The 16,898-nt window shown below is 40.1% G+C and overlaps 3 protein-coding genes across 9 annotated transcripts; 1 reads left to right on the top strand and 2 right to left on the bottom strand.

The window, feature by feature from the left end:
* Positions 1-44: 44 nt before the first annotated feature.
* Positions 45-6,488, bottom strand: enoph1 (enolase-phosphatase 1). Of its 2 annotated transcripts, XM_030065039.1 has the most exons (7): positions 6,337-6,488; positions 6,048-6,207; positions 4,977-5,078; positions 3,332-3,534; positions 2,094-2,226; positions 1,693-1,816; positions 45-1,040 (listed from the first exon to the last, which is right to left on the bottom strand). In XM_030065039.1, the coding sequence occupies exons 2-7, from the start codon at positions 6,129-6,131 to the stop codon at positions 901-903; spliced, it is 786 nt and encodes a 261-aa protein (XP_029920899.1). In that variant the 5' UTR covers positions 6,132-6,207; positions 6,337-6,488; the 3' UTR covers positions 45-900. The 2 variants fall into 2 exon arrangements, with proteins under 2 accessions (XP_029920899.1, XP_029920898.1); XM_030065038.1 differs by having other exon boundaries at positions 6,048-6,456.
* A 2,261-nt stretch (positions 6,489-8,749) lies between these two features.
* Positions 8,750-13,993, top strand: hnrnpd (heterogeneous nuclear ribonucleoprotein D). Of its 6 annotated transcripts, none has more exons than XR_003929061.1 (9): positions 8,750-9,238; positions 10,035-10,203; positions 10,498-10,659; positions 11,010-11,141; positions 11,291-11,387; positions 11,760-11,915; positions 12,054-12,144; positions 12,501-12,602; positions 13,426-13,993. XR_003929061.1 is itself a non-coding variant. In XM_030065037.1 (8 exons), exons 1-7 carry the CDS (start codon positions 9,072-9,074, stop codon positions 12,119-12,121), a joined length of 951 nt encoding a protein of 316 aa, XP_029920897.1. In that variant the 5' UTR covers positions 8,750-9,071; the 3' UTR covers positions 12,122-12,144; positions 13,426-13,993. The 6 variants fall into 6 exon arrangements, 4 of the variants coding, with proteins under 4 accessions (XP_029920897.1, XP_029920895.1, XP_029920896.1 ...); XR_003929060.1 differs by having other exon boundaries at positions 12,054-12,148; XM_030065037.1 differs by lacking the exon at positions 12,501-12,602.
* An 8-nt stretch (positions 13,994-14,001) lies between these two features.
* On the bottom strand, positions 14,002-16,285 carry LOC115368726 (vesicle-associated membrane protein 8). Its single transcript, XM_030065040.1, has 4 exons — positions 16,157-16,285; positions 15,714-15,800; positions 14,600-14,761; positions 14,002-14,472 (listed from the first exon to the last, which is right to left on the bottom strand). Exons 2-4 carry the CDS (start codon positions 15,714-15,716, stop codon positions 14,335-14,337), a joined length of 303 nt encoding a protein of 100 aa, XP_029920900.1. The 5' UTR covers positions 15,717-15,800; positions 16,157-16,285; the 3' UTR covers positions 14,002-14,334.
* Between the last annotated feature and the right edge of the window lie 613 nt (positions 16,286-16,898).

Genomic DNA, 16,898 nt, shown 5'->3' with positions numbered 1-16,898 from the left:
ATTCAGACGATTTCTTTGTACCACTGAAGCAGGCAGGCTACTACTTGAAACAAGGCATTTATTGGAAGTTTTATGTTGTCAGATTACCATCTCAAGACCAACAGCAATTATATTTCACATTAATTTGGCAATTTTTTTGTAACAGTCCATTTTCTATGTTACAGAATAACATTTAAGATGGAACACTTAAATTGCAACCGTTCATTTGTGAAGTTAATTCATAAGAGATTCAGAGCCAGTTTGAAATTTTAAAAAATCTACTCTTATCAGCATAAGTGCCAAATGCATCTATAGCATAAGCCTTTTTGCCAAAACACTGAACCGATCTGTGTTCTTCTTAAACAGTTGGAGCATATTCACATGTAGTACAATGAAAATCAACAGTACGATGGTAAAATGTAATTTACAAAACAGCTGACAAATACAAATCACTTACACAATTCCTTAGTTGGGACCAACAGTGAGGAAGTACAGAAATGGCAATTAAATATTCTTTCATTAAAAGGTAAAAAGGTGAATAATGTGGCAGGTCAAGTGCAGTTTCCTTCAGGCTTGTTGCTTACCGTACATGCTTCCTTCAAGCAGTGCCCAGCATCTTTTATCTACAGGCTTGTTTGTTCTCTTCGCAGTGACCTGGTTCCATTTCAGTTCTCTGTAGATCTGTGTCCATGGATTTGAAAGGGTTGTTCATCCTGAAAGAACTGGACAGATGGTAGTCATACAGGCCCTGCTACTGGGTAACTGTGGCTCCAGCCATAAAACCTACACCTCTCGTGCTGTCAAAACTCAGAACCACCACAGAAACAGAGTCGTAAAAAGGGGGAGCAGAGCAGGGGGAAGAGGTCACTGTGAAATGAAACCAGAAAAAAAGTTCTCCCTCTCTTCCTCCCACTCTGTGGGTTAAGCACTTCCCGTCACTTCAAGTTGGTTAAAGGATGTGATGAGGTTATAGTGGGCTCTCTCTTCATCCGTCAGCTCCATGTTTCCTGGCCTGACCACCACCACCACATTCACCCCGGCGTCTTCCGCTGCTTTAGCCTCTGCAATGCCAAAAGCAGGACTGATGAGTCATACGCACTGATTAGCAGACAAACTGCCTTATATCATACAACAAGATAACAGGATATCCAATAATAGCACAGACTTACTTGCTGGAGCGTAGCTTGCAAACAAGATAGAATACTTTTTTAAACCCCCTATTTTGCATGCTATGCCAATCCAAATAAATATGATTTTTAAAAAACATCTTGAAGCTCGGCTTTGTTCCAAACTAGGGATCTTATTTTTTTTTTGTTTGGAAATTTTGCAGGATTTATTTACATAGCATTCTGAGGGCCATGACGATCAGGACTGCCAACAGCTGCTGGGTGCATACTGTGGGTGCTGCATAGCATCTCTAACATGACAGCCTAAAGCTAGTTGTATTCTTGTAATATTGCGTAATCATCAAGTATAATACCAGCACAGTAATAAACCAAACCAACATGTACAATATGTCTTTTTTAAGCATGAAATAATCTTCCAGAACACACGAATATAGATGAAAACTTCTGAGAAAATCTTGATCAGCTGATGGTACATTTGCCTCACCACATTAACAGGCAGCTGTACATTTTAAAAGAAATGAACCACGAAACGGTTAATGAAGGCACAGGTTGTAACAATATGCCAAAGACTGAAAACAGTACTCACCTCGAGTGACGTCTGTCAAGAAAGTAATTTCTTCAGGTTGACAGCCGATTCTCTCTGCAATTCTCTGATAGCTTTTGCCCTCTACCTTAGCGCCTATATTGGTGTCAAAGTGACCATCAAATAGCTGAAATGGAGAAAAAAAAAACTCATTAGCCACCATACAAATACAAGTCCAGTTGCCTACGATTCAATTTGCCCAAAGAGAACGATGACCAGGATAAATGAGAATATCCATAGACATTAGCCACCATGTTTCTAATATCAACAGATTATGAGGTCAGGATTGCCTTTGCAAAACCTAGTTTCCTTTTCTGATAAACTGAAAAATGATGTTGTTTCATATTTCTCTATGGGAAACTTTTGATGAGGATTAGATACATGAGAGAGGCAGTGGTGCTTACATCTAAAACATCTCCTTCGATGGAGTGCCCAAACAGAAGTTTTTGTGCCTCCACGCTTCCAGAGGAGTAGATGTAGACTTTCAGGCCCTGTCTTCTCCATCTTTTGATGGATGGGACTACATCCTGGTAGACCCTGTTTCCAACGAGACAAACACAAAAATTTAATTGCAGTATAAAACTGTATTTCACTAACACAAAATAATGTATTCTTTCAATTCACACAGAGCAGAGCTTCCACTCCATGTAACACAAGGTGTCAGCACTTCACAGCACAAACCAGTCTGACAGATTTTACTTTCCCTTATTAAATTATGAGACTATGATCCGGAAGATGACTTGATTCTGATTGGCTGGCAGAGGTCTATTCATTTTGATTTCCAGTTTAATCTTACAACTTGATCGTGAAAATATAGTCACTTTTCTTAATGTGCATCACTCTTTTTGCCTCTCTTGGTGAACACAAAAACACAGACAACAGACCAGTAACTCTGCAGCAACAAAGCTGAAAAACCATTCATTCATTCATTCATTTTCCAAACCGCATCAACACCCTCCCCGGGGGCTGCTGGACAGGTTGCTGGTCCATCACAGGGCAGACAGACAAGCACACATTCATACCTAGGGGCAACTTGCATGTCTTTGGACTGTGGGAGGAAACCAGAGCTCCCAGTAGAGCTCCGGTTTCTGTGGTTTCTGTGGCTCTCTGTGTGGCGTTTATGCAGACAGAGCACAGACCGAGGCCGACTGGGAATCAAACACGGGACCTTCTCGCTGTGAGGAAACAGAGCTAACCACAGCACCACCCTGCCGCCCAAAATAATGCTATCAATAAAGTAGGGAAAAATAATGCCTTCAAGAAACTCACTTTTTATGTCATATAAGCAATTATGCTCCTCCACCTTTCCAGTTTAACATGGGAGTCCTGATGTTCATGGCTACACTTTGGAACTCTGGAGTCTAGGAGCATGATTTTGATTTTTAATAATGAATCAGATGATAATATAATGCTAAGCTTGCAAGTTACGTTGATATTGAAACATAAATAAAACACCATGTCATTACCGAGGTGTAAATTGAGTTTCTGGATGAACATTCACCCTTTGCTTTGGCACAGACGATTGCAACATCAAATCCTGTGTGTTGTTAAATGTCCTGTCTGTTGCAACAGTGATGTAAGGCTTTGAAGACCTGCATGAAAATTAAGGGATGGAGGTGAAGAAAAATGTCGGGATACTTACTCGCCTTTGATTCTCCCAGCAGCATAAGCTGCCCTCCACATGTGACCTTGGAGCTGCTTGAGTGCTGTTGTCTTCCTGTCTGCTGCCATCTGCCAGAGCACATTATCCACCACCTCCCTGATGGCCTTCTCCTCATCTGTGTGAACCGTCTGGTCCAGAGTGTGGACAGGGCACGCCCGATTCTGCTTGATGTCCTCTTCAACCTGCCATGGGAGTCAGTTTTTTTATTTGATGGAGACAGTCGTGAAATAAGATGAATCATGTGATGATGTTTAAAATATTGGAGGAGACAGATGTTTTGCATCTTGTGCTCAAAAACTCAACACAGCACATCATCAATGGAGTCATTCAACTTAACAGACTCTCTTATCTGAAATGAACTTTCTTCAACTAGTGAGTGGGAGTTAATCAATTAAAGTATGATTCCTGCTTACGGCAAATTTCTTTATATAGTACATTCAGACACAAGGCAATTCAAAGTGCTTTAAAGAAGCATAGAAATATTCTTTTGAAAGACAACAAAAACCAAAAGAGATAGCTGAAGATTAAAAAGAACTTAATTATTTAATTTACCAGACAGCCACAGTAAACGAATGTTTTGAGCCCTGACTGAAAGGAGCTGACAGACCTAAAGTATTCAGAAAGATCATCCCACAGGTGGGCAGCATAGAAACTAAATGCTGCTTCACCTTGTTGCTTCTGATCCTGGGAACTCTACCGGTCCCAGCTGAGCTGCAGAGTCTGGAGACTCGGTTACGTACAAGTAAAGGAGGTTGGAGGAGTTGGAGTTGAACAAAAGGATTTGAACAAACGCTTCTCAGAGAGACTGATCAACGCTGGTATAACTGCCAGGTGCTAAATCTTCCCTCTTCCATTTACTAAGGCAATGATGGTATCAAACTGGGTTGTGAGAGCGTTTATATGGACTACATCACCAGCACTCTGGACAAGAGCCGGACAGCTGAGTTGTGTGATGACCTGAAACAAGCTTGAATGAAAGTTAAACCATTCAGATCGAACACATCAGATCACGTTTACTCCGAGTTAGGGAATTACAGTACGACATTGCGGCAGGCCAAAGGTAGCTGCTGTGGCCCCCGACTGAAAAGAAAAGGTTCAGGCTGGGGTCCAAAGTGTACGGTTCTATCTCAAGACTAAGATAGGAGAGCACACCTTACTCTCAGATTTGATTCTACCAAAAGGGAGTCGCTCTTGAAGTCAAGGTCAAGTTCAAGTTTTTGATTTTACTACTCATTTAATTTTCTAATATCTGATTTTACTTGGATTTGACTGTCGCAGCCAGACAGGAAAGACTGGAAATATTTCCAAAGTGCAGGTTGTTTCAGAAAACAAAACAAGCATCCATTTGAGGCGCTGAATGATAACGCCGCACGGGAAATCTTGATGTCGAATTTGGCATACCGATCATTTCTAACGTAATTTCAACTGTTTTTCACGAATGCTTCCTCTTCATCACAAATATGCAAGAAAAACAGAACATGAATACCAGACATCTTTGTTTAACTTGGGTCTCCACATATCTAGTAATTACACAAAATTAAATTGATATTAGTGTCACTTGTGTTAGTTTAGCCGCCCACCCCTCCTGATCAGTGCCCCAAATCCTGAATGCCCGTCTCTATACCTGTTTCTTTAGAAGATGAACATCCTGTTTGCACTCATCTTCCTCCCAGTGAGTGGACAGGTAATCCTCCAGGTGCTCCCGAATATATGGAAATAAGATATCCTAGAAATAAACAATAAGGTGCCGTTAAAGTGGTTATTTTCACATACCCGACATCACATATTATATACAGTTAATGTTGCTGCTACACAACATCATGCTTTAAATTGTCTGAGGCCTCATCAACTGTCAAAAAGATTACTTCACCATCCAAAGCAAAGACTTCCTGGGTCACAATAGATTATTTCTATCTATTTCTGCCCTCAAGACCTAAGTCACATTAAACTCAACTTAATTTATCCACAGAGGACAGCCTCACCAGTAGTCTTATGGGCCACATACAGAACATTTAAAAAAGATGAACTGCGCAGTGATATGGCTGGAACATAAAATGAAAGAAAATCTCTGATGTAGTGAGGAGCAAGATCATTTAAGGCTTCATGAACAAGTAAAGTTCAACTCCAAAAGATGCAGGCAGACAGTGCAGGGTTTTTGCCTCTGACCACACCTGCAGCAACACAAACACAGTCCACTTCACTACTTGCTTTTCCCGTCTTGTTTCTTTTGACCACACTTTAGCTCTGCCTGGCGTATGTGATCTCTCACCACCACCATGCTGTCTCTGTGCATGTTACCTTGTGCTGCTTGCATGCCTTGTTGCTTTTGATGACATTTCTTTTGCCTGCTGATGTATTCTCCCACTCCCCAAGTGTCACGTCTCCTCAATCATAGCCTCATTTGAAAAGCTACACTGCACTGAGACTGGGGCTGCCTCTTCGCCAGGCTTTGACCGTGAACCTACTGTTATTCAGCTTTCCATCAACACTGTACAAAGCGAACACAAGCATGAAATTAAGCTTAAGGCATGACTCAAGCTTTTAGACAACTGCCATTTAGCTAGGTTAGCTGGATACTGGGGCACCAGGCATGCTCCGCTCTCCAGCTAGGGCATGAGAATCGCTGAGTCCTGCAAAGCTAACGATGATATTCAAACGCCAAACACGAAACATCGCTTTCTTCGACGAGACTTACCTTTACAAATGTAATCGGCGTGGTTGTCCCCTCGATGTCCAGCAACAGTGCAGTGGTGCATGCAGGGACTGAGACGGTAGCCATTTCTCAGGAGGCGGCGGCTGGCTGGCTAGCTAGCTTGGCGTTAGCTCGGAGAGCGGCGTTTGAACGGAGCTAATAGCTGGGTAGCGTTAGGTAACGTTAGCTGTTAGCCGGCAGAGGCGGGGCAAACAAAGCCTTCACAAGTGTTGATGTACTCGAGCATATAATGACCATTTGTTCACCACTAGCCCGCTACCACTGCCATTACCTGTGAGCTAGCTGTGTTTCCTCCCGTTAGCCGAGCGGTGAGCGGCACACATGTCCACACACTGGGCAATACGGCTGGGTGTGCCTCATTTAGGTCACGCGTCTGCCCGAGTGAGCGGGGTTTCCCTCAGCGGAGGACAGAAATGAAGAGCTTTTTTTGGGTGATACAAGCATGAATTACTACAAGGCAGCCAGCACCACGTTTTTACCCACAGATATCATAAGGACGTCTATCATATGCACAGGTGCTCACTTAAAATGTTGCACCTTGAACACAAACTGTCTCATACCAAACGCACACAAAATATACCTGCAATTCTCCTGTTTTTAGGGCTGTGGCGATATGCCTATCTAGATACAGGCGGGCCGATTCGATATGTATTGCGATTTAATAGTATGATTTATTACTTTTTTTTTTTTTTTTTTTAATTATCCTCTAGTTGTTGTGGATTTTCATGAAGCTGTGGTCATCTTAAAGGTCACAATATGTTTATACAGTGATGTCAAGTTTTTAAAAAATGGTCTCACTATAATGAAATGGCATCACATACGAATAAAACTGGGCTCACTCACAAGAGTCTCAGCTTTCCAGTCAAACCCCATTTATGCAACCCCAAGTGTGAAGAAATACACCTTTTTACAATACAGGCCAAAATAACACATTTCTACTACTTGTAAAAAAAAAAAAAATTAAAAAAAAAATAAATTGCATGGGTTTGCCCTGAAGTGCATGGGATTAGCATAGGCTGGGCATGTCTGCAAAGGGGAGACCTGTTAGTGCCCCATAAAACTCATTTACATTCACATTTCTTGAGGTCAGAGGTCATGGAGTCTCTTTGAAATAGCCATGCTAGATTTTCCCCCTCACCAAAATTTAGCCCTAACTTTGCAGCAATGTTTACTCTGGATTATGTGAAATGTGTATATACTGCTGCACTGGTTATAAGTGCCTCTTCTTTATCATTACAGGGTCTCTTCTTACTCTGAAACACTCCTTCCCACATTCCCCAGTTGTTAAAAGAGGTTTGGTTGACAGCACTACCTCTACAGAGCCACAGACACACTCTCGCAGAGGCTTCCAGCTATTTTTACAGCCCAGGCACTATAATTATCACGAAACCTTGTGAGACACACCCATTTTTCAATTTGCATTCTCTATTCATTTGGCGCAGTATACCAGCATAATAAAGCAGGACTATTTGAATATGGCCCAACACCATCACTGAAAAGGTGCAGTGACCAAAAGACCAGCACCCACAGACTATCATCTACTGAACAGATGATAATCTGTTGGCAGAGAGAAATTTAATTCATAATCACCTCATGCAGCCCCGTTTTCCCCTATGTTATGGTGCAATTGTAGCCCAATTTGTGGCTTTTCCTTGTTTGACAATAGTTAAGTTTGCATATGATCTCTACGGAAGCTTGAGGCATTCACTAAAGAAAAAATGCCTTGTTTTTCCTGAATTAATGATATAATTATCTCAGAGTGCCGAAAAAACAACAGATTTTTCTTTTCATGAAAGCTTTTCTCTTTCTAATTATCTTGGTGATTAAATAAAACATCAGGATTTGTTCCTCATGACACCTTTTTCTCAGAATTCTGAGATAAGTATGTCAGTAATAAAAAAAAAACCATTAAAAAAAACATTATTACATTATTATGAATGCATTAATCTTGCTATACTTTTAGCTAGGGGTGCACATACCTATACAAAATAAATATACATCTTTTGCACAGAGGACTGAGTATTCAGGGTGTCATTCAAACCAAAAATTGCATGGATGTTTATATTATTATATAATTATTAAGCACGTCTTCAATCCAAGAGAAAGCAAATAAGCAAAGACATAACCTGGTATAGTTCCTTATGTATATTTTTTTATTCTTCATAAAGTTTTGTAATGAAAAAAAAAAAAATAAAGCAAATAAACGAAAAAACCGCAAACAATTGGTACCTGAGTTACCGTAGATCCTGCTGTGCACATATCCTTTAGCTCTGATGTACACCTGTATTTTTTAGCCTGTTTTTTTAAGCATATTACATATTTTAAAATGTATAAAGCCTGTAAATGTTCAACATAGGCACTGCACACCTCTGCATTTACAATATAATTATTTTTATATCTATATCTATCTATCTATCTATATATATATATATATATAGAGAGAGAGAGAGAGAGAGAGAGAGAGAGAGAGAGAGAGATATCTATCTATATATATAGAGAGAGAGAGAGCGAGAGAGAGAGAGAGAGAGAGAGAGAGAGAGAGAGAGAGAGAGAGAGAGAGAGAGAGAGATACTATATCACCTGTCATGGGCTAAATGAGCAATTCACACTTTCCACCGGTGGGTGGCGGTAAAGAGCACTCACTCGCCAAACACCGGAAGGCAGAGGAGGAGGTAGAGAGGATAACAGGCTGGTTTGCCAACCGCCATTAAAACACAAGAAGAAGAACAGGTAGCGAGGAAAACGACGGCGACTATTGCTACTTTGATGACAAACGCCAATTTAATCAAATCCAAAACGAGCAAGCGCATACAAACAGCCAGTCTTGAGATTTTACTTTGATTCTGTGTGGCTGTTTTGTGACTACGGAGCTTTAGCCGGCACGGCAGCGGGTATCAGTCAACAGCACTAGCAGCCCGAGACGTTAGCCGGCGAGCTAACAGTGACCGACGTAACGTCAGCCAGTGTCGCCGAGCTGGTTAGCAGCTGGTGCTAAAAGGTGTCAAAATGTCAGAGGAGCTGGATCTCGGTGATGACCCGACCATGATGAAGATGGACGAGGACGGAGAGACGAGCGCTGACGAGCCGATGTTGGGGCCGGGGGACGGAGGCCTGGCCGGAGGAGACACTGAGGGCTCCAAGATTGATGCGAGCAAAAACGAGGAGGATGAAGGGTGCGATACAGCAACACCTGCCTACCATTTAAACACAGGGCCTCTCGGTGCATATGACGCACTTAAAAGCACGCAGGTTTCTCCTCCTGTATTACTTGTGCTTTCAACCAATGTGAACTGCTTGAATGCTGTTCTGCACCTCTAGCTAATGCCCAAGGCTGATTTTATGAATGGTTGCCAGTGATGTCAAGAAAAAAAAAACAAAAACCAAACATGGCAACCGAGTTCAGTTCGTTTCCAGAGTGTGTTTGCTCGATTCAGTTTAGCTTTTGTTTACAAATGTTTAGTTTCAGTATTAGTTTAGATTATTTTATTCTAATATGGAAGATGTTCATTCAGAGTAGGTATTTCAATCCAAAGCCAACACTGTTGTGAAGGCAGTTGACTGCCAGTCTCAGTAAACATCAGCACCCACACCTCCTCATGTTGTTGTGTTGGTAGCTTTGATCAAACTGACAAAGACTGAAACTAAAGGCATTTCATGTCGATTTTTACTTTAGTTAGTTTTGTATGTACACAATATCATCTCAGTAAGTTATTTTTTGTAATGTCTAGATTTATTTTTAGTTTGGTTTTTTGTCAACAGTAATAACCTTGCTCCAAATGGCTATTATCAGTCAGGAAAGTGTGTTATCTGTAAAAGTCTCTCACTTTATAGATAGATAGATAGATTTTTATTGTCATTGCACAATCATATACGTATAATAATGCAACAAAATTAGGGCTCAGTCTTTCTAACCCTTTTCTTCGTTCAGTGGTCTGTGTGCAATCTCTCAAGTCTTTGCTCTGTCCACAGGAAGATGTTTGTCGGAGGCCTGAGCTGGGACACGACTAAGAAGGACTTGAAAGATTACTTCTCCAAGTTTGGGGAGGTTGTAGACTGCACATTAAAACTGGACCCCATGACAGGCCGTTCTAGGGGCTTCGGCTTTGTGCTTTTCAAAGAAGCTGAAAGCGTCGAAAAGGTATATTATCTTGTTCCTAAGTATTGTGTGCACACGTTCCCTGCAACCCAGCAATGATGACGTTAGAGAGATGACATTTTGACAATGAAAGTGCCCATCAGATTTTGATTAAGAGTTGAATGGATCCAGTCTTTTAGCTTGGGAGGTGAGGTCACAGTAATCCTGTATACATTGGAATTGAACTTCTGTCTTTTAAAATAAGCCATCACACATGACAAGTTTTGAACTAACACTTCAAGTGATTATGATTCTTGTTGTAACCTTTTTTTTTTAACTGCTTATGTCCTAATGAAGGTTGCCTCACAGAAGGAACATAAACTCAATGGGAAAGTTATTGACCCCAAAAAAGCCAAGGCAATGAAGAGCAAGGAGCCCGTAAAGAAGATCTTTGTCGGAGGTCTCTCTCCAGACACTCCCGAGGAGAAAATCAGAGAGTACTTTGGTGCCTTTGGAGAGGTATATTTGTCCACATCACCCGTTTTAGTGTGGAGGAGTGTTAGAGCATACAAGCATCTTTTTAGTGATGCTTTAAAATGAGGCTCTGTTGGCAGAAAATAGCCTATCAAAGGTATCCTTATGCAGCTTCTGTCCACTTTCCAGCCTGTTTAGTAGTAGTGGAAGGATGAGGTGCACAAGGGATGCAGAGCTTAGTAGCAAAAGTGATAGTATACAACACAATAAGCATGTTTTTCTGATCATTTTGGGAATTTGTTTCTACTGACTGTATGATGTTGCGGTGGTTTATTGCAAGTAAGTCTGCATGGGGTATCATCTTTAATTAAAATGGCCATTAATGGTGTGAATAGGTGGAGTCAATTGAGCTGCCCATGGAGAACAAAACCAACAAAAGGAGAGGTTTCTGCTTCATAACATTCATGGAAGAGGAACCAGTCAAGAAGATTATGGAGAAAAAGTACCATAACATAGGACTGAGCAAGGTTAGACCCTCATCTGTTTTCTTGAGAAATAAAAAAAATACTGCCTGCTGATTATTTTTTTTTCAAATGACATGCAGAATTGTAATCCTGTGGTTACATTGTTATGAGGGGTGAAGCATGATGAGTCATCCTGATTTATTTTCCACCAGTGTGAAATTAAGGTGGCAATGTCAAAGGAGCAGTATCAGCAGCAGCAACACTGGGGAGGCAGAGGAGGATACTCATCCAGGCCTCGAGGAAGAGGTGGTAAGTACAAATTTAATGTGTGGCTGTATTTGTAAAGTATGAATTTTGACGCCCTGTCGAACCTTCAGTGGTCGAAACATCCTGGCTTTTTCAACAATTTAGCCACTACAATAAAGGCTTTTTAACATTTCTTTCCTCGTCATATTTCCTGATATTTGGTGTGCCTGCATCGCCCTCTTAAATGCCAACTTTTCATTTTTTAAATCCTGTCAAACAGGTTTCTGAAAGACAAAACTTTGGATTAAGAGGCTCTATTGCAGGACCTGATACTGTATCTTCACTAGTTGCATTGATTATGTAGCTTTCCATGTATTTGATGCTGAAAAAGGCCTTCGTGTTTGTAAAATTTTAAAATCCTTTTTTAAATGCCAGGGCCTAATCAAAATTGGAACCAGGGTTATGGCAACTACTGGAACCAAGGGTATGGAAATTATGGAAATTATGGCTACAACAATCAAGGATATGGAGGATATGGTGGCTACGATTACTCTGGTTACAACAACTACTATGGATATGGTGACTACAACAGTAAGTTACTTCCCATCAGTGAAGCTCATTCACAAACACAAGGATTACATTTCTTGTGTAGTATTCAGTTATTGTCTTTTGAAATTGTATCAAATGGTGTAAATTACCTAGACTCTCATGTTGTGCCAAACTTGACAGATCAACCCGGTGGATATGGCAAGTCACCGAGACGCGGCGGTCATCAAAACAGTTACAAGCCGTACTGATGGGAGAAACCTCCATGTGAAAAGTAGGTATGTAGAAAAAAGCATGTTGTACTGTGAACTTAAAATAAGTAGTTATATTTGTCGTTTGGTTACATAATGTATAATTTTCCTGTTGTAAATTTTTTTTCTCAGCACCCTCAAGTGCTTTACAGTAGTGGTAACATAGAGGCTACAGTCTTGTGGCGATTATTTTAACAGCTGGCCTTCTGCTGCCTCTTTTGCACCTCCTTTTTTTTCTTTTTTCTTTTTTTAACTGTAAAGTTAACAGGTAAAGTACTGCTACTACAGTAAATGGATGCCAAAGTTAAGGATGTGCAAGGAAAAAGAAAAGGAAGTATGTTGTCTCCTAACTCTGACATACCTTGTTTGTACCTGCCAGCGGAGCTTCCTTGCAGGCCATGAGCTGACTCCCAGATACTCTCAGGGCCCGCTCAATGCGGACCGGGTACGAGAAGCATACGCTCTCGAATGCTGCCATTTGGTATGGTCTTACAACATCCTGTATCAGCATTTCTAAACTAAACAATATGGGACACGTCCAGCTTTGTCATCTTTCTTTTCATTTTAATTTGTTTTTTGCAACTGTATGTAATGTAAATATTTAAAATACACATATGTAATTGTCATTTTTTACAGGCCCTTACTCCCCCCACAAGTAATTATATTAAAAATGTAAAAATAACTATTTGCTTTTCAAAGGATACGTACAGCATTCTCTGGACTTTCCAGTTCCTTTTGTAATATATGCATTCCTAATCTTATCTGAAATGCTTGTTTCTTTATTTAGCACTTGTAGCAGTAATAGCCAGTAGTCCATGAGCTAAAACCTGGTTTGTACTTGGATGCCACTGTGTTGAAAAAGTGCATTATCATTTTTTTGTACATGTATTGTTCTGTTTTGTGTTACTGACAGCGATGGGAAAGACTCCTCTAAACCATGTTAATTTTCCTCTAACAAATTTTCTTCTTAACCTTTTGTAAAACGTGAAGAATCAAAGTATCGCTACATCTCCAGAAATTTGCATGTAATGCTTTCTTTAATGTGTATTTTTGACCAATTGAAGGCTTCTTTCATTTAGTATTTTGGCTTTGACCTCTTCAATTTATTGCACTTCAGGATTTCTAGCTTATGGACTAACTTTTGTTTTTTATTCTAAAATGTTAAAACAATTGTTCTCAGTTTGTTTTGGTTACATTGGACAAAATAAACACGGGGGATTCCTATGGTTTATTTGTGTCTTTAGACCTCGTAGATTGTTGTTCACCCATGGCTGATTTTTGTTTAAATTTCTTGTATTTTCTAGGCTTCAAAGTGAAGGCTGCGGTCCTCTGACGGAGCACTGGCTGGAGAGACGATGGCGTCCAGGCAAAGATCACAAGCTGATTGTAAGATAATAAAGCGAAGAGTACTATGGTCTACATTTTCTCTCTATTTACATTGCATTTGTTGTATCTGCAAAAGGTTTTGGGTTTTGATGTTATGCATTTGAAAAAAAAAAAAAAAACTGCAAAGTTTCAGCAGTTCAGTCAGTTAAGTTACTATCCCTAAGTGTGTTCTTTCTTTTTTGTATTATTTTGTGTCAAATGTGACTCAGATGCTGTTTGTAAGTTGCCTCATTCCCTCTTCTAATACTTAAAGTCAAATTTGTGTTGAATTGGCTGAACCGATCTCATCATCAGTGTAGTAGCAAAAATACAAAATGGGTTCTTTCACATTAACGTTCATCCTTTATCATAGATATCACTCAAATAATACATATGTTGTTACAGAGTTTGACAGTCATTATAAACATATATATATATACAGTGGAATGGACAAAAAAAAAAAAAAGAGTTGTGACAAAATAAACATAACAAAAACTGTTATCTGGACTCGTGATCTTTTTTTCAGATGTTAAATGCTCATGTTCATGATTGTTGGAGTGTAAAGAAGCATTTTGGTTTTTGAAGCTGATGCCAACTAACAGTTTAAGTTCTGCAGCTCTGATTTTTATCTCACCGTACGATCTCATTTTAGAGATGCAATTTTACATAAATATTTGATCTTGAAACAGAGTAAAACTTGAGCTTGAATGATCAAAAGTTTGCACATGGCTGATTAAATCACAAAATGCTTAGTGATGAAAACTGGCTGAAGGTAAGCTGTTTTTTTTTTTCTGTCTCTCTCCATCTAACCTTCAATCCTGAACTGATGAAGGACTTCTATATGATTTTTATATAACTTTCGTAGCAAAGAGGATAATGAGGATGATGATGATCAGCACAATCACACCAATTATAATCATCATTTTAATATTTTTCCACCAGTACTTCCTGGCCACCCGTGTGGATGTTTTTTGGAAAGACTCAGCCTGAAAAAAAAAAAAAGTAACAGTTACTTTAAAACGTGGTTAAATCCAATAATTTTTTTTACAGCTACCTTGTGTCTTTGAGGAGCCATATGCTAAGTTTTCAGGCTACAAGCTGAATCTCACTCACGGTTGCCTGTAGGCCATCTGTCTTGCCGATCAAGTCATCTAATCTCTCCCCCCGCTCCAGCACTTTGTTGATGTTGTCTTTCAGAATGACTTTAACCTCGTTGACTTGGCCCTGCACTTGGTCAAGCTTGCCCGCTGCAGGTGGCTGAGAACTTGAGTCATCCTGTGGAAAAATATAAATCAACATAAAATATGTATACAGGGGAAAAGAAGAACGCAGAAAACCTCTCTGAATTACTGGGGAAGCAAATCATGAGTCAGTCACAATTTCTGCAAATTTACACTGAGGCGAGCCACACAAACAAGATTAGCAGTAAAAGGCTTCACTTCCTGAAACTGATGCAGGAAACTGTGTTATCACATTTGTGACTTTATGGGCCTACAGCACAGACACTCAAAGTCCAGTCCGTGGACCACATCCGACCCTCCAGGACATTGATGCTGGTCTCCCCAAAAGCCAATTAAATCAAAAAGAATAATTTAAAGGTGTGGGGAGAGCTTTAATTCTGAAAGGGTTTATCTCAGAATCTGAACAAAATTTGCTGCAATCCTTTCAATTTTTTATTACTTTGAATTATTTGGTAACTGTCTTGAAGTTTTCTTTGAATTTGATTTAAGATATACAATCATAATCACTGCAAATATGTATTTTTCTATATATTTTTCTAGACTTTTTCTAGTCTTTTTTGTAATTCAGTTTTAAATATATAATGGTTTCAGGGGGTTAAAAAGGAGAGAAGTTACTGCTGTTGTGGCCAGTGCCTTATGTCATGGCATTTTTAGCATGTAAGTTACAGCAGGACAAATGATTGTGGTAAATATGTTTTAAAAGGAAAGAAGTCAGTAATGGCTTGTGTTATCCTGTGGGCCCTGGCTCCATTTTATGTCCCTGAATGGGCCCCTGGCCAGAACTACCTGAGTATCCCGTGCCTACAGGATAGTCATTTGTAACCCACAAGCACTTTGGTCATCTGGCTGGCCTAGTTTACCCATATTAATGTAAAACCCTTTAGACATACTATTAAAACAACCTCTGTCACAAGAGAGATTATTTGTGGATAACTGAAGAAACACTTTCATGACAAGCAAAAAGACAAATATAACCCATTACTTACCATGGCAGTGTGGTCAAGTCCAACCAGCAGAACAACTCTACTTCATACAAAGAACAAAGCTTCACAAAGTCCTACCGTCCAGTCCAGCTTGCATGGTAAACAAATATGAGTCATACTGTAAGAGCAGACCCAATGTCTACTTAAGGTTGCACCTCTGTTGTGTTACACATTAACTCCCTGCCACTTCAGTGAAAGTCTGCCATTGGCTTAGCATGAGCCAATCATCACCAAAACAAAGAACTAGAGTTAGTAAGATGGACATGCAGCAGCTCCATGTCCTGTTTTTTCATCCACACAAGTAAAAATTATTCTAACCACATGAGTAAAGTGAATTATACACCAAAATACTAATCTCACAGGACTGTAGATTCAGTCAGTTAAAATATACTGCTGTGACTGACTGTAGCTTTTCTGTTATTCCCAGTTCTATGTATTTTACATACCATCCAGCCCAGCAGAGGATGCAGGTCAGCACTGAACTGATACTTCTGGGCAAAGGCCGCTGCTCAAAGACAATAAAAAGGTGAAGTCACCTGCTTGCTTCACTTTATTTCCATGGCCAGTGTTGAGCACTCTGTATGCTCTGTGACCAGTATCAGGCTCCAACCAGGAAGGGAGGACTCTCTTTCATGCAAATATACTTGATCCATTTTTTTTTTTTTTTTTTTTTTTTTTTGAAACCAGGGAGGAACTTGACCTGTTTGGAGGTTTGATTGTAGACTGCCGGTGCCTGTATGTTACCAGATCATTTGCAGAAATGAAGTGATGTACATGAAACATATGACACCAGAGGAAACATGAAAGGGAACCTGACATTGTACTATAACTCTTTTACCAGCAGGTTCTTATACAGCCATATCCCTGTGGACAAAACCCCACTAACAATATTAATAAAAGTTCAGTTCCACTGAGGTCTAACAGGGCCAGGGTCCTGGTGTGGTCCATGCTGGTTCACTGGAAAGACTGATGTTGGGCCTTTAGCCTCCTTTAGCCTGTAAGTTGAGGTGTGAATTTGTTTGTGTTTTGCATATGCATGAGACAAAGTGTTGCAATGATGTACGTCCCCTGGTTCCAAGTACTCCATGTGTCTATTAAGTGTATTTTCATCTCATATATTCTCGAGAAGCAGTCTTAGAAGCAGTATGGCCTGCATGTGTTGTGGTCTATCAGCAGCTCCGGCTGAGT

The sequence above is a fragment of the Myripristis murdjan genome, chromosome 12, assembly GCF_902150065.1.
Source record: "Myripristis murdjan chromosome 12, fMyrMur1.1, whole genome shotgun sequence".
Lineage (NCBI taxonomy): Eukaryota > Metazoa > Chordata > Actinopteri > Holocentriformes > Holocentridae > Myripristis > Myripristis murdjan.
Note: the sequence above shows the minus strand (reverse complement) of the source record. Positions and strands in the feature narration are given on the sequence as shown.

What these genes read in the sequence shown, in the direction of transcription:
- enoph1 (XM_030065039.1), bottom strand. Translation starts at nt 6,131, where the DNA reads ATGGCTACCGTCTCAGTCCCTGCATGCACCACTGCACTGTTGCTGGAC. An exon ending in TTCATCTTCTAAAGAAACAG is followed by an intron (nt 3,535 to 4,976) that starts GTATAGAGACGG and finishes CTCCCATGGCAG; the next exon opens with GTTGAAGAGGACATCAAGCA. An exon ending in GCTGGGAGAATCAAAGGCGA is followed by an intron (nt 2,227 to 3,331) that starts GTAAGTATCCCG and finishes CGTTGGAAACAG; the next exon opens with GGTCTACCAGGATGTAGTCC.
- hnrnpd (XM_030065037.1), top strand. Translation starts at nt 9,072, where the DNA reads ATGTCAGAGGAGCTGGATCTCGGTGATGACCCGACCATGATGAAGATG. An exon ending in AAAAACGAGGAGGATGAAGG is followed by an intron (nt 9,239 to 10,034) that starts GTGCGATACAGC and finishes CTCTGTCCACAG; the next exon opens with GAAGATGTTTGTCGGAGGCC. An exon ending in CAGGCCTCGAGGAAGAGGTG is followed by an intron (nt 11,388 to 11,759) that starts GTAAGTACAAAT and finishes TTTAAATGCCAG; the next exon opens with GGCCTAATCAAAATTGGAAC.
- LOC115368726 (XM_030065040.1), bottom strand. An exon ending in CAGATGGCCTACAGGCAACC is followed by an intron (nt 14,473 to 14,599) that starts GTGAGTGAGATT and finishes TTTTTTTTTCAG; the next exon opens with GCTGAGTCTTTCCAAAAAAC.